This window comes from Stegodyphus dumicola, chromosome 6 (genome assembly GCF_044657685.1).
Source record: "Stegodyphus dumicola isolate Sdum_Otavi_A_Nest chromosome 6, ASM4465768v1".
Lineage (NCBI taxonomy): Eukaryota > Metazoa > Arthropoda > Arachnida > Araneae > Eresidae > Stegodyphus > Stegodyphus dumicola.
This window is the reverse complement of record NC_140773.1, coordinates 206290720-206307340: the sequence shown is the minus strand read 5'-3', so window position 1 is coordinate 206307340 and position 16621 is coordinate 206290720. Positions and strand designations below refer to the sequence as shown.

Genomic DNA, 16621 nt, shown 5'->3' with positions numbered 1-16621 from the left:
TTGTATTTACTGGAATACAACAACCTAAGAACGAAATCGCACTGTTTAGACCCGCGTGCGTTAAGGTTTAACAGTATATGTTTAAACTTATACGTACACAACGTTTTGTCTTATACTATATAAATATTCAATTTTATCATCAAGGCGATCATCACTTTCATCATAAGTAATAAATTAAATGCGTATCGGGGGCTTTCTTTTTTTTTTTTAATAAAAAATAGCCCAAAGGGTCAGTTTGCCCAGAAGGGCTATTAATTTCGATTTGGCATTTTGCGTTGGTTCACTATAAACGGTGTTTCACTTTTCAAATTGTTGCCACCAAATATTAGAGCCCCGCATTTTATATAAAGAAATTAAATAATGAAAAATCTGCATTAATGTATGTATGCTTCTCGCACTGTGAAAAAACGACGCTATCTAGAGACATCAAACTTTGAATAACGTAGTCCTTCACTCGAGTATGGGCATCTAGTAGCCCAAATTTGGAATTTGGAGTTTGTTTTATTATATATTTCATATTTTATAAAACTTTAACGAATTTTCGATTAACAAACTCAACAATTTCAAAGCTAGCAGTGGCAACACTGCACGAAAAAAAAATTATCTCCAGCGCGCGAGACTGTGTATCGAAGAATCTAAAGGTATGCTCATTTTAAAATTAGTTTGTGATATTTCTGTTGAACTGAATTTTATGGTTTAAGTGCGAAGAATATGATATTTAATAAATAAAGGTAACACATGAATCGTTGAAAAAACGCCCCTTTGGGCGTAATATAAAATCTGAAAGCTTTCAGTTTTTTTTTAAAGTGCGTAAAACACGCTTTATTTTAAAATTAAGTAAGATGAACCCCCGGTGCTCAAAAATCAGCCAACATTTATCACGAGAACGCAAAACGGAATTCAATGTAATCTAATAGCTAAATCCAGGCTACTCAGAGTGGCTCTTAAAACTTCACCAGCGTGAAATAATATCAGCAATTACAATGCACGGCCGAAAACAGGAACTCTAGCAACATTTAGTTCACAAGACAAAACACGTTCAGTCTAAACCATCTCGCATTTTTCACTTAAATACACGCGAGCTAATTTCGAATCTGGCGGGAAAACGGAAACAGACAACCGACAGTAAAGATTCTTAACATAAAAAATAACTGGTTAGGAAAATTAAACAAACTCTACAAGGTATCTGGCATTTTTGAAACTTATCGAACTTATCATCATCGCTTTTCAATGAAATTAACCGTTCATAGAGACGTCAAATATTGGCAGGAGATAATATATGCAATCCGAACGGGAAGAATTCGTTTGTACGACTGCATTAATAAGACTACATTTTTCCTCTGGCAGGAAAAAAAAAAAAAAAAAATCTGCCGGAAATTAAAAAAAAAAAAAAGGCGCGATATCAGATGCAGCTTCTTGTCGTACCTCAGGTAGGAGGAGAATGCGGATAACAAAGCCGGGATCGGAATTTATCAGCGAAAGGGCGTCCGATAAGACCGAAATGACGTCAATCACTCTGGCTCCTTTTTGTCCAAGACATGGGGTGCGGGAAGATCGGAATTTTGAGAGCTTTCGCCTTTTTTAGGCCCCATATCGTACTTTCTAGAACGATATTATGCAATACTAGTCTATGTCATGTTTATAAAGGAGGTTCGCTTTCTTATCACATCTATGCAGTTGTTGAATTGAAGTAAGAATGGTAAATGAAACAAATGTCTTCTAACATCATGTTACACTCGTTTCCTCCGGCCCTGTTGTTGCAAATGTTTTCATTCTGGTTAATCAGTTGTCAACTCGGATGAAGAGAAAGAAAAAGAACCCTTTAAAAAAAACTATCTGCTTTTTTATTTCAGAAATTGCAAAGAAGTTGCATTTTAAGAAAAAAATATATATAGTATATACATAGAAAATCATTTACTGACCAAAAATAAAATATATCAGAGAAAAATATACAATAAAATTCCATTACCTTCTTAATAATGCTAAATGTTGTCATTCATAATAGGAGTAGTAAACTTATTTTACATAGATTTACGTATGTATTTAGTATTTCAACTGAGTAAGCAAAACAAAAGTAGACAATTTAAGGTTTTCTTCACAATGCCTTGGAGCATTTGAACAATAACTATTACTGCGCGAATTTCGGCGAATGTTTCACCGAGTTTTTCATGGTGTCGCAAATATAAATTTTTCCCGCGAATATCCGGTATATCTGCGGACTATTACATACTAGTTTCCATTTGAAATGCTAAATTTATTTTCGTATTTAAATATCTTTAGTATTATCTCCCAGTAGAGTTTATGCGAAAAACGCTTGGCAGACAAATCCTATTCTATAGCCTAGAACTTTGAACCTTAATTTATTAATCCCCAGTTTTGATAGACTCCTGAAATACTAGAAATCGCTGCCAAAATTACATTAAGTAGCCTTCCGTTGGCTTTCAATGCTCATAAGCAGTTTTAATAAAGAATAATTATTTTTCGTAATTTAAAAAGTGTTACTTATTTATATAGCACAAAAACATCCTCGGGATATCCTGAGGATGTAGCTCATATCTCTGAAGATAAGCGTTCATTCTCAGAACATCCAGGAATATCCCCGAACCTCCTAAACACATTCTCCTAAGTGCTTAATGTTACATCCCAGTATACCCTCAGGATATCCTAATTAAGTCCCGTCGACAGCGTACGGGAATCAAGATCTGAAGTCCTATTATTAGGTGTTTCTCCCGCCTTCTTAGCATGCCTTCGTGGTGCGGCGGTCTGCACGCTGGGCGCGTATTCCAGAGGTCCGTGGTTCAATTCCCGTCGAAGGCGTTGCTCATTTTTCATCTTGCCTGTTTCCAAAAATACATAATGTCTTTACAGTTCTGCCCGAACTAAAAGGATGGTGGATGATGATTCTCCACACCCAGGATTTAACGATTGGGTCCCCTAAAAACCCCAGTCGCATTTTAAAAGGCAGAGTATACAAGGTATTTCTCCTGCCTTCTTCGCATGCCATCGTGGTATGGTAGTCTGCACGCTGGGTGCGTATTCCAGAGGTCCGCGGCTTGATTCCCGGCGAAGGCGTTGCTCATTTTTCATCTTGCCTGCTTCCAAAAATACCTAATGTCTCTATTTACTACATCCTCATAACATTCCGGAATATTCTACTAACCTTCTAAAAGTAGCCCATTATATCCTGAGAACATCCTATCTAGGCCCATCGACAGCGTATGGGATGTTATTAGGATTTAAAGTCCTACTTACTATATCCTAAGGACATCCCATAATATCCCAGTTTCCTTCTAAACTCATCCTCCCGAGTGCTTAATGTCGCATCCCAGTATATCCTTAAGACATCCTATCTAGGTCATATGTACAGCATACGGGATGTTACCAGGATTTGAAATACTAGTTACTATACTCGGGAAAATCTCTTTAACCTCCTAAATACATATTCTCGATTGTTTAATGTCACATCCCAGTATATACTCAGGAATCTTCCTTACATTCCAGTGAAAGTGTGTGAGGGTGTTGTGATGACCTAAAACCAACTATTTTCCACAGAGTCTCAGTCCTCATCCTATAGTTACTATGGAACAATAAAGAAATGTTGATAAGATTTACACAACTTATTTTTTTAAATCTGAATTTCAATTTATTTAATCATTTGTTAATGTATCTAAAAGTGAGCAAGGAATTAAAATGAATTATCAGCACAAAATAATACAAGATAAAATTTTAATTTTATTTTTAAAATATTAAAATCTTTCGATTATTTTTAAATATCCAAAGCCCAAAATTTAATTCTTCAATATATTCATTATTAAATTATTCTACAAAATTAGTTTCTAATTTCAGTTAATTTTTACTCAAAATTCAATAATAAATTTAACCATTTAATAATCCTTGCAGATTAAATGAATCATCTTTCCTTAACGCATGTAAAGAATTTCTAGACTTGTGGTGAGATTGTTGGGAAATTGATAAGAGAAAATTTTATTTTTAAAACTAAATCCTTTCCTAGCCACAAAATAAATAAATATGAATAATTACTTTTGTAACATGAAAATGCTGCAAGCTTATTTATATATTTAATATTTCGTTGTATAAATTACGTTGTGGATATAGCTGCTAATAGTTCTGTGCATCATTAGAAATGTAACTCAAGAAGCTCTTCTAATATTTTATCTTTCTGCTCACACATTAAAAAAAATACGAAAGGGCTCTAATATGGCTTATCAGTTTGGTTTGTTTTATTTAATTACGGCAAAGCACACTAGGGCTATCTGCCTAAGGGAAGGATGCCTTCGTGGAGGACTTTCTAAGGGAAACTGGCTCCTATATACGTTAAGCATGGGGAAAAACACGAAAACGCCCATGCCGCCAGCCAGTTCGGGGGATTCGAACCTCGGACTGAACTACCAGTGTTCAGCGACTTTACCGCTCGGCCGCTGGTGGCTCGGCCGCTTTACCGCTCGGCCGCTGGCGATTAAAAAAAAAAAAAAGATTTGAAAGGAAAAGAAATTGAATTTTTTGATTAATGTCTTCAAATGTAGTGCAGATATTTTTAATTCTGAGAAACTGGTTGATAGTTGTGTTAGTAATTACGTTTTCGGAAATACTAGAGTTTTAATAGTAGGAAAGTTGAAAAGTATTTTTTGTATGTTAAATTTCTTTACATTTGATAATTTTAAGGTTAATTTAATCAATTTCATTATAACTGGAATTTGTTTTATTAGTTTTTAAACATTTGCAATAAATATTTGCTGATTCAATTAACCCAGAATTACTGAAAGTCATCAGTGTCCTAAAAGTAAGATTTAAATTTTTCTATTTGATTACAATTTTTCATAAAATAGATTTCTTGTACAAATAGTATGCATATATTAAAAAAAGAATATAAATAATTTATGCCATTGGGAATGCCGTTAATTTGTAAAAATATTTTACCTTTAACCTGGTCAAAATTATGGAAAACTGAACATTTAAGAAAGGTAAACCATTTTTAAAAATTAAGTATGCCTGCCTTTGAGTACTGGAAATAATTCATAAAGTTTGATAAGACTAGTAAATTTAAGAGAAGAGAGAGGTATTGCGTTTCAAAATCATAAACACTAATATCATTAATGCAATAATTTTTAAATGTTTTTAGTCCTAAGGGGCGTTAACCCAGAAGGGTTTTAAGTCTCGAAACGGCATTCTGCGTCAAATCACTAAAAGCTTTGAATCAGTTTTCAAATTGTTGCCACCAAATATTTTCGCTCGGCATTATATTTAAAGAAATTAAATAATGAAGAATGTGCATGAATGTAGGTATATTTCTCGTATTGGGAAAAAAACGGTACCTACAGCCATCAAATTGCATAAAAAATATAAACTGCGATAAAAAAGCTTATATCGTCTCTCAGCAGCTAACTTCCTGTCTTTTACTATAACCGATAGCTGTGATTATTTTGACAGTGATGTAATTCGTCACTGAAATCTTCATGTTTCTTCCTGTAAAATAAAACATAAAAAATATTTGTGGGATAAGTGTGAAGAGTAATCTAGCTTGTGACTCACAAGAACAGCGCTGATGTAAACGGAAAGACAGGTCAGGTAAATGGGATTAGTTTTGGAATTTCTGACAGGATACTTAATGGGTAATTTAAAAAATACTCGCATTACTTAAACAACGAAATTTTTTATATCTTTAAACATATATTTATTTATACCATTAAAATCATTTATTTATATTTCAACTAAAACACAATAAATTTATTTTTATTTAAGAACGTGAAGTTCGTATGTTTTTGTGTGCAGCCGTACTAAATTAAATTATAGGGATTTATTTTTATTTTAAATACCCGATTTAATTATTTAATTTATGTTCTTTCCTATAAGCCTTCATTCCCCTAATTGTCAATGTAGAATATTTACATTTTGGTAGCGCGCGTGAAGTAATGCAAATTCTGGTATCCGCCGAAAACGTCGCGGCAAAAACATCGCGTACGAAAACGTCGCAGAGAAAACAACGCAAGGAGAAAACGCCGTGATACAAAACATCGTGGTAAAAAATATCGTGGTTGAAAAAAAAGAGGTTCAACAACTTCGCAGTTTAAAAACATCGTCGTCAAAAATATCGTGATAAAAAAATAAAGCAATCAAAACTTGATTTTACTTGGCTTAAAGGCTTAATTTGACTTTGGATATCGATTCTAGATAAGTGGAATTGAATTGTACTAGCAGGTCAAGATTTTATTACTCCTAAATAAGTACAGATTGAAAGAAAAACATTTATTTCAAAGGCCTTCAATAAATGGCTGACAAAGTTCATAACTTATAACAGAAACACTAATAATTCACGATCAGCTAGAGGAGGGTGGAAAAATAGTCAAACGTGATGCAAGTCAATTGATTCGTGCTTCTTCAACGATACATCTTGATTCATGAGCAGCACGACATTAAAAAAAAAAAAAAAAAGTTGATTAAGTTGTATCTACCTCCAACTGGAACTCCACCTCCTACTGAGAAGAAAGCTGTATATTACACGAGCATGTCTCATGTTTTATAGCTTTATGTTCCCATAAAACATAATAAACGTGCCCTGGAATCAAACCATAAAAGCAAACACAAAGATAGTGCTGGTTTCGTAGAAAAATAAACAACACAAATGTTAAGGTAGACAACTTTTGAAAATCAGGTGTTTTTTCAGAAGTTTTATCTACCTTAGCAGTTATTTACTTTAGAAGATTTAAAAATTCAGCACACATTTCCTCATTATAACGCGGAGAATGGCAGTACAACGAAACTTAAGAAAGCTGCATGCATTTTACAGAATGGGAACTCCACATGGAAAGGAAAAGACTAGCATTTATAGCATAGAGGCAAAAATTATGTGCATATATCTCTCACATATATAGGAAACTAAACTATCTCACATATATAGGAAACACACACACAGAAAACTTATTCTTATGTACATTAGAAATTAGAGTTGATCCGTCGGCAAATTATTCATGGAGATAAAAAAAAAATAAAAAAACTTAACAATTATAATATTTTAAAAATTTGCAATTTTAAAATTTCAGACTACAATCTGAAACATTACGGAGTTTTGCATATAAAAAAATATACAGGGTGTCCCACTCGAAAAGGGGGTCGGGAAAAGCGTGATAAAAATCTTATAACAAGAGGAAATGAAACCAAATTTTTACAGACACTCCTTTATGTTTGAGAAGTCAGTACAAGAAGTGCTGGAAGAAAAACTTTCCAACCTATATACACAATTAAACACGGCGGTGCATGTTGCTGCATGTTGCTGCATGAACACATGAAGCATGGTTCCGCTTGTCAGAATATGTAAACCAACAAAACACACTTTTATGGAGTAGTGACAACCAGCATGCAGTCGTCGAAGAACACCTATTCACAGAAGATCGGCGTATTCTTTGCACTATCATAGCAGCGCATTATCGGCCAACTTTTTTGGCACGACTGTCAGGTTGGCCGAACAGAGCCTGACACAAGTGAAATGTGTCAGGCACTGTTTCACGAGTTCGTGAACCAGCTGGATGATGAGGAACTGACACTATGCTGATACCAGTAAGATGGGGCAACATCGCATACGTCTGTAGCAAGTATGATTGCGATGGAATCATTTTCCCAGACGTGACCCCCCTTGACCTTTTTCCATGGGGTAGCCTTAAAAGTAATGCGTACAAGTAGAAACCACGCACCATCAACGAATTGTCAGAAAACCCGCCGTGAAATCCAGGCAGTGATGCCCAATAATGTGCAGCAACATACGCGAACATGCAGTGCCGTGTTGAAATACATGTGAACGTGGGGGGGGGGATAATTTCCAGAACCTCATGTAATGCGCTTTCATTTCTAAAACATAAAGCTATGTCATGTAAAAAATTGGTTTCATTTCCTCATGTTATGAGATTTTTATCCCACTTTTCCCGGGGCCCTTTTCGACTGAGGCACCCTTTATTTAAAAGTTAAATAACGTAAAAACAGTAAGATTAAAAAGAAACTGCAGTCTGATCTCGATAAGGATATGTGTTAGTTTAACACCTAAAAAATTTTAAGCTAAGCAGTTGTTTGAAAGAGCAAAAACTACTAAAATAGTATTTCATGGTAAATTAACGCCATGTGGAGACTTGTGCACTTATTTAATAAAGAAAAGATTTAACTTAATGAAGACGTAGCTGTGCATTTACTGCATTGGATGGCTTGCCCACGATTTTCTTTTGAGTGGCAATATTTTTATTTCGTCAAGAAACAAAATCGCTTGCAGGAAAAAAAATACAAATTGCCGTATATCCACACGAAGGTAAATCTAAATCAAAATCGCAACAAATACATATTTATCATATGAATATTTACTTCCTGTAATATGTGACGCACAATTCATAAGCATAAAATGTGAGTTTTATGAGAGGGGCGGAGCTTCAAAACGTTTACATTTTTGATAGTGTTGCGATAGAAAGAAAGCAGAGAAGCAGCGTCTGAGCGAGAACAGAGATAGAAGCAAAGTGCGCAATTAACCAATAAGGACGAGGTTGGTTTCGGTTTAAGAAATTGTAAGTTCCGAATAAGCTACTTAATCATCGTTATGTTAAAATCATATGATATGGTTTAGTCTCAAAATAACGCAACCCAGAAAACGTTATTACTTTTTTTACCACAGCGAGGGAAAGTACCCAAATTAAAACGAGGAATTAAGGGGCAATTGCTAATTTCAGTTATAATTTTGTTTTACATATTTTTTATCTTCCATATATATAGTATATATATATATATATATATATGTATTACATTTCACAATTAATTGCTTTTATTTTCCATTTCGTTATTTTTTTTTAAATTTACAACTTTTATTTGTTTTTCGTATTTTGCATTTTTATTGCCATTTTTAATCACTGTTACTTTCTATCTGCTATTAAACCTTCTGTATGTTGTTACTTTTATTAATATTACATTTTATTTTTAAAATTAAGCCCTGAAAAATAAAGTCTTCGCAAATTATTATGTTTGTTGGGAGATTGATGGAGGTCTACTGTTGAGCACCAACCACGTCATCTGTTTTGAGTACTCTGATTGGTTTAGCAGCTCCGAACAACTTAAGAACAAAATCGCCCTGTGTAGACAAAATTCTTTTCCATACTTTGATTTGTAATTTGTAGTGATTAGTATGGTTAATTAGTACATAGGTTTTCACTTTATTCTACCACATATTTGTGTTATTTTCTGTATTGTGTTCTTAATATTTAACGAACTCTGTACAGGATTGCTATTTTGAATTTTTCATGGGCATACGCGTGTTGTGCATAGTTGGGTTTTACTTCTTGACTCTGCTTGTCGCTAATGTTGTTTTACACTTCTGTCATCTTATTTATTTCATTTGTTTCATAATTGCATATTTGAAATATTAACCCTGGAACTACCTCTCAAAATAATATCGGGACAAATATCTCCATTCTTCTTTCATATCCTATTTTTTTAAAGTAAATCTTTATCGAGGGAGTGCTGGTCCATTCGGGCCACAGGCTTGCATACCTATAACATATCCGTTTATCCATATCCGAAATTCTACGAAGTCTGCAAAGAAGACTGTATTGCTTCACTGAAAAAGTTTGTAGGCAGAACTTTAGAAGCGTGGTAGAAGCTGAAAAGTCTGTGGAACAAAATCACAAAGCGTGATATCCCAGTCAGCAGTTTGAATAAAATGTCGATGCGGATTTATATGTATCGAAGACCGTGGTGGTCATTTCCAGCATCTTCTGTAAAAGGATATTTTTGATCAGTCTTGTTGTAACGCTCTAATTGTATGGGTTAATATTGTGCACCTGAAATAAAATAAATCAGCACTAAAATGAAAGTGCGATCTTGTAAGACTGGAGTTCTGGAACTCCTGAACATATTACAAAGGACAGCAGGAATACAGAAGTGGTGGAAAAAAGAGGTGCAAAATATACTTTTAACTAAAATAAACTCTGCTTTTGCCTCGCAGTCGAACACCGCATCCTGCGTGTGTCGGGCTCTTATACTAATCATTACATCATAAAAATTCACGAGAATGATGGCTTTTTATTTCCTTGTACAAAGTAAAATATTATAATCGTGAAAAATTTCGGTTTTCAAATTTCAACGGAAATGTCCATTCCCCCGTTCCCGAGTCCATTTTGATTATTATTATTATTATTATTATTATTATTATTATTATTATTTTTTGCTTGACATCTGGTACGGACGGAATAATAATAAAGAACTCTTTTTTTCTAAAACAGATTGTGAAATAGATTCATAGGAGCCACAGTTTTTGGTAACTTTTTGGCGTACTTACTAAAATTTATTTTCTAATTTCCTTAATTTTGCAGCACAATGCGCGAAATTTTGACGTAAATTGGTCTTTTTTCGTTAGTTCTTACAACCTTACTTAATAATAATAATAATAATAATAATAATAATAATAATAATAATAATATATATATATATATATTCTGACGCCTATACGTATGTATATATCATGAATAATTAAAAAATGATTATCTGTAGAATGTTGAAATTTTGTATATGAAACTGCTATAACCTCTGTTTGTGCACCCCTCTCTTTTATTGCATCGGCAGTGCCAAAACTCGAATAATTCTGTAATTCTGCACTTTGTTCAAAGATTTTTTTTTTTTTTTTTTTTTTAATTTTTCGCATAATTCAAAAACAGTTAGCCATAGAATGTTGAAATTTTGTATATGGTACTGCTATAACATCTAGTAATGCACTTTTCTGATTTTCATTTCCTTGTACGAAGTAAAGGAAGTACTGTAATCTCGAAAAATCTCAGTTTTCAGACTTCAACGGAAATATTCATTTTGGCCATTCCCGAATCCATTTTGATTAGTTTCGTCGTGACATTTATGTGTATATATGACGCATAAACAGTTCGCCGTAAAGTGCTGAAATTTTGTATTTGAGACTCTTTCTTATAATATCTAATTATAGCCCTCCCTTTATGTTTGCAACTGGACACATTAATCGAACGGTTTTTAAAATACAGTCAAATTTAAAATTTAAAACTTAGACTAGTAGTCGAAGACTAAACAATTAAATTTAAATCTAAATTGGCTCAAATTTTAACCGGCATATCAATTCACATGTCGGCAGCAACAACGCAAAGCCGAATAATTACAAACCTATCAGCTCCGAAAGGAGCTACACAACGTGGCGACGAGGGGCAGAAACATTTTCTGTGTGGCAATCCAACAATTTCAGCTTAAGTACACATTTACATTTCTGGTGAGGAAACGGAAAGGAGAAGTTATAGTAAAGGCTGAAATTGTAATAAATAAACTAGTTAATTTAAGTAGTAACCTTATTAGCTGATAAACTAATAGATTTTTAATATTTGCAGCTCGTTCAGTATGGGGGGAAGGAAGCAGGATTATGCGCACTACGCTGGTCGATATCAAAAAGCGGCTGATGTATTCTTCCATAAGGGAACTCCTCGGAGAAAATAATTTGCATCGTAATCGGATCGCCTTAATTCTTCCTCCTTGCTCATCAGTAATGTCAGCGCTAAGAGGCAGATGAAACACCGGAAAGAGCCAAACAAGAGTGGAAATTCAGACTAAATAAAGGGCTGTTAGACCTCAAAAATGGTGGCGCCAGGCCATGACAAGAAGGAACAGGTTATTTACGGTGGAGCCTTCATCAGAGGGATAGTCGCAGCCGCCAGAAAGCTTATTTCCCATTTTTAGAGGATCTGAATCGATTGTTCAGAAATTTCACAGACGTCACAAAGTCCCAGAAATTTCACAGACGTCATAAAGTCCCATAAACCAATTCAAACATGATCCGCTTTATAGATAAATTAATGGACGCAAAGGCAGGGATTTTTTAAAAGAGAAACAAAAGGATTGCAACTGAAAAACTTATCAGTACTCTGACCGTTATTATGAGAAATATAAAAATCCTAAAACAGAATTTCTAATTTAAAAAAAAAGGGGGTCTTTTCTGAATTTGTAATTTTTTTTAAGGGCAACAGTATTGAAAAAGGGTGATAAAATTGCCAATACACATTATCAGTTTTTAAGAACAATTTTTTTCTTTTTCTTCTTTCCCCCCCCCCCCAATAAAATCGCGTTGAACAGAAACGATTGGCAGCAACAAAACTGGATACAGTCTGAATACCTTCCCGGCTAGGACCAAATGCTGTTAAACGGGCTAGCTGCATGAAAGTTTCCGGTTTCCCCCCCCCCCAATGTGTAACGTAACAAAAGGCAGGGTTTCTTAAAATGCTCTCTACAAATGAACGAATCTCTAATCCTTCGCTCAGATAATCTAATCCAATCCCAATGTCCCAATAATCCATTTTTTATTTCCTATTTTAAAGGCTGAAATACATTTTATAATGTAAACAAATAACTTCGCTTATAATGGTAAAAGTTTCTTATGCACTGCAAATTGTGAATTATGAAATCTGACTTTTTTTAAGATTTGCATTCGTCGATAGAGATACACTGATAGATATAACATTTAAATCGCTACATTCATTGTTGATGTTGTTGTTGTAACTAATTTCGCTTCGTCTGAAATCAGAGCAAGGCTACGATATTCATCGTCGCAAGAAGTCAAGATTGTGCCTTGTCGCTGGCAAGAGCTCTGAACACCATACAGGTGAGAGTACGACTTTGCTCAGTTCCGCCTCCAATTTTGAAAAGCACCTCGGGGGGAAGGGTTGCGGGTCCGAGGGTCTCCCACCTCTCCTCCCCTACCACCAACCTCTTCAGAGAAATTTCGGCTCGCCGCATATTTTGAGTGCCCCCACGCCATACAGGCACTATACAATTACAAACATCCACGCCTTCACCGGGATTCGAACTCCGGACCTTCAGTACTAAAGTAAAAGTCAACTACTATCCCCCTTGAGCGGCAGCTACATTCGTTGCTGGATTATTGCAACAGAAATTTGCTTTGTAGGGTAAAAGTGTTCCATAAAATATTCTTGCTCACAAGCGGAAGAATCAGAGATTTCAATCAATTATTTAAAAATTTTCCTTTTCTTCCGAGTTTCTGGCACACCAATGGCAGAGTAGTCAAGTCGCTGGCCATTGGTAGTTTAGGTCCAGGGTTCGAATCCCGGGGAACGGCTCCATGGGCGTTTTCGCGGTCTTCTATATGTATTCCAGTTTCCCTTAGAAAAAGTCCTCCGTGAAGGCATCCCTTCCCTTAGGCAAATTGCCCTCGAGTGCTTTGCCATAATTAAATAAATCAAACCATCTTCCAAATTTCTATCATTGACGAAGAAATTTTACTCGAATTAAGAAAATGTAAATATAAACCAAACGATACAGTACCAAATACGGCGTTAAAGAAATATGAAATAGCGCCGCAAATTTCATAAAAATGGTCAGATGATAAAGCGAAAGTTAAAATTTAAAACAGTTAGTTACATAATTAAGAAATAAAATAAAGATTTAAAGTTATTAAATAGTTCTTTCGTTGCTTTCATAAACTGATTATATTTAAAAATAAAATTAAAGAACTGTTTTGTAGAATGACCACAATTAGAGAAATTCAATCCTGTATGTTTTGCGTAATGGTAATATTAGCCAAGGCCATTCAACGTAGAAAAATTACGGTACATGACAAATAATTTTTTTTTTTTTTTTTTCTGTTCTGCGCGTATATTTGCCCTGTTGTTGCCAGTATTTCAGAAAGAGATTTTTGAATGGGAACTCAAGGTTACTCACAGAATATAACAATTTCTTTTAATTCCATTACATTTTAGGACTCCCAGTTCAGCCTTTTCCAATCTTAGCTTTGGCAGTTTTATTCCCAATTTAGCTTGAACTGGAAGTATGGTTTGCCGCCATTCCTAACTCAACCTTTGTTTCGTACTCCTTCATACAAACATAAAATGCCTGATGTGGACACCACATGACTTCCCTGTACGGCCTATTTATTTATACACATTTTTTTTTTTTTTTTTTTTTTTTTGGCTGCACTTCAATTAAATTTATTTCCTCGAATTTTATTTCAGATATAGTTTTCATTCAATCAATTCACTTCTTACTTAGAGGCAAGGCAAATATACATAACAATTCAAAACATCTTCATTAAAAATTGCAAAATACAGAAAAACCTTAAATACAAAATACAGTTAAAAACAGTTACAAGTGAGATTAGAGTTCCTACACAAAACAAGCAATTCGGCCAACAGGCAGAAAGACAAAACTTACGGTGCAAAAAACTGAAAGGTAACTTTTGGTCCCGCTGGACAGGTGGCAGGTGACAGCAGGGCCGGACGGCTTACAATGACTACTCGGGTGCTGTCCGGACCCTGTAACTATCTGTAGCTGAAACTTTAAATAGACATAAATATAGTAGTTTACAAATAGACTTGATCGCGTAATCGCACAATGCGTCAATGTACACTGCTCAAAAAAAAAAAAAAAAAAAAAATGGGACAGTGCTATATCTCCCGTTCTACTGTGCCGATTGACATAATTCAAACTGCGTTTTTCATGTCTCAAAAGCGCGACTTAGGATATATATTAGATTTATATATATCACTATTCTAACATAGGTATTTTGTCACAAAATCGGACTTTTTCTGAAATAACATACCAATTCTTTTCCATATTTCGATTCTACGGCTCAAATTATGACAGAATACCAAGTTTTGTAAAAATCGTACGAGTAGTTTTTAAAATATTAGCTCTCAAAATTTTAGCTCCTCAATGTTAATTGAATTTGGCAAATATTTATTAATATCTCTTTTTTTACTAAACTTTTTTTATTTTTTCTCTCACATTTCGAAATTTAGGTTCATTCCAAATAAAATTTACCCATTTTTTGTGTTTTATTTTTTAAATTTCTATTTTTAAATAATTTTTATAAATTTTTCGAAAAAAATTTTGAATTATAACCTATAAAATTTTTACCATCATCATAAAGTAGGTGTATTTTTAAGCATATCTGCAAAAAATTAGACTTTGCCACAGCTATTTTTAACCTTAAATTTCAAGTAAAATTTTACGGAGAATTAATTATATGAAATTTTTTCCCACAATAAGGCGTAATAAATATTTATTAATACTATATGAAAATCTATTTTTTAAATTATAGATGATATTATTCAAATTTTTAACAATTTTTTTAAAATTTCTCTCTTTTTTCCTTTTTTAAAAAAATAAGAGTACGTTTTTCTAAGAGTAAATTTTTACCTTCGGCGTTTTATCGTCTGCTACTTTACTTCGTTTAAATCGAATTGTCTAAAACTGAGAATTTTCGTTTAATGTTTATTTGAATTTAATGAAAATATTTTATGACATTAACTGCATAATTTATTTCTAAACAAACTGTTGCTTTTGAAGTGGCTGAAAGACCGGCAGATACTATCATCCATATTTTTAAAGCATAGTATATTTTTATAGAAATATAAGATTTTGAATAATCATTTTTATAAAAGTCAAATTATGATATAAACATACAACCCTGTAGAGACTGAATTAATGGAAGTTCAATGGTTATGTAGAAATGATCTGCAGCTACTTAATGGCTGGATAAGTCAGCAGATTCTGTGGACAAGCAAGAATAATTATATAAACGACACCCAACATTCTGTATTTTTGTATTTAATGTCAATTTAATCTGTAAAAACGTATTTTTGTGCGTAGCTTATTTTCATTATATCCTTAAAATTCTAATTTAGAATGTAATTGTCAAGAACTGAATCCTAATCATCAGCAATATAATAAGTAATTATTACGGTTATTAATAAATCCTTCTTATAAAGTAATTGCAAATATTTCAAAAAACTTTCTGTCTAAATGCAAATATTTTTCTATGCAAAATTTTTAATTTATATTAATCAAGATTGCACACGATATTATTTATTTGCACTTCAATTTTTACCGTCAGTTCTAGAAGTTACAAATCAATTATATTTAATTAAGGATTGGATTGGATTATTTAATTATGGCAAAGCACACGAGGGCTATCTGCCTAAAGGGAGGGATGCCTTTGTGGAGGACTTTCTAAGGTAAACTGGCTCGAAAACACATGGGTGTGTGTGTGTGTGTGATTATGGCAAAGCCTCGAGGGCTATCTGCCTAAGAGGAGGGATGCCTTCGTGGAGGATTTTCTAAGGGAAACTGGCTCGTATACACGTTACACATGGGGAAAACCACAAAAACGCCCATGCAGCCAGCCCGTTCGCGGGATTCGAACCTCGGACCGAACTACCAGTGTTCAGCGACTTTACTGCTCGGCCGCTGGTGGGCCCTCGTATACACATGGGAAAAACCACTAAAACGCCCATGCAGCCAGCCCGTTCGCGGGATTCGAACTTCCGACAGAACTACCAGTGCTCAGCGTCTTTACCGCTCGGCCGCTAGTGGGCTATTTAATTAAGGAATGACCATCTAAATTTAGAAACAGCGTACCGTAACAGCAATTCAATTATTGGCGCCGTATCTTTCATGTTACTCCTGATTGGCAAGCTACATGATTTTTAATGAGTATTCGGGTTTTGCTAGTAACTTCATTTGGAAATCGCGCTTAAACTAGGTTAGTTGGTTATTTGAACATAGAAAGAATATGGGAGCTATTTGGTTAAGATGCTTTCATAGAGAACCTTTCTAA

The 16621-nt window shown here is 34.1% G+C and overlaps 1 protein-coding gene across 8 annotated transcripts in view; it reads right to left on the bottom strand.

Annotated features, from left to right (window-relative positions):
- The window catches only part of LOC118193574 (NAD(+) hydrolase sarm1-like), a 302001-nt gene that overhangs the window by 83493 nt on the left and 201887 nt on the right, over positions 1 to 16621 (bottom strand). For 2 of the 8 annotated variants that reach the window (XM_085819391.1, XM_085819392.1), the window contains exon 2: positions 14215 to 14337. The exons of the other annotated variants lie outside the window; for them this stretch is intronic. In XM_085819391.1, the coding sequence (XP_085675517.1) occupies positions 14215 to 14337 (123 nt within the window). The remainder of the gene's footprint in view (positions 1 to 14214; positions 14338 to 16621) is intronic. 8 annotated transcript variants of the gene reach the window in all.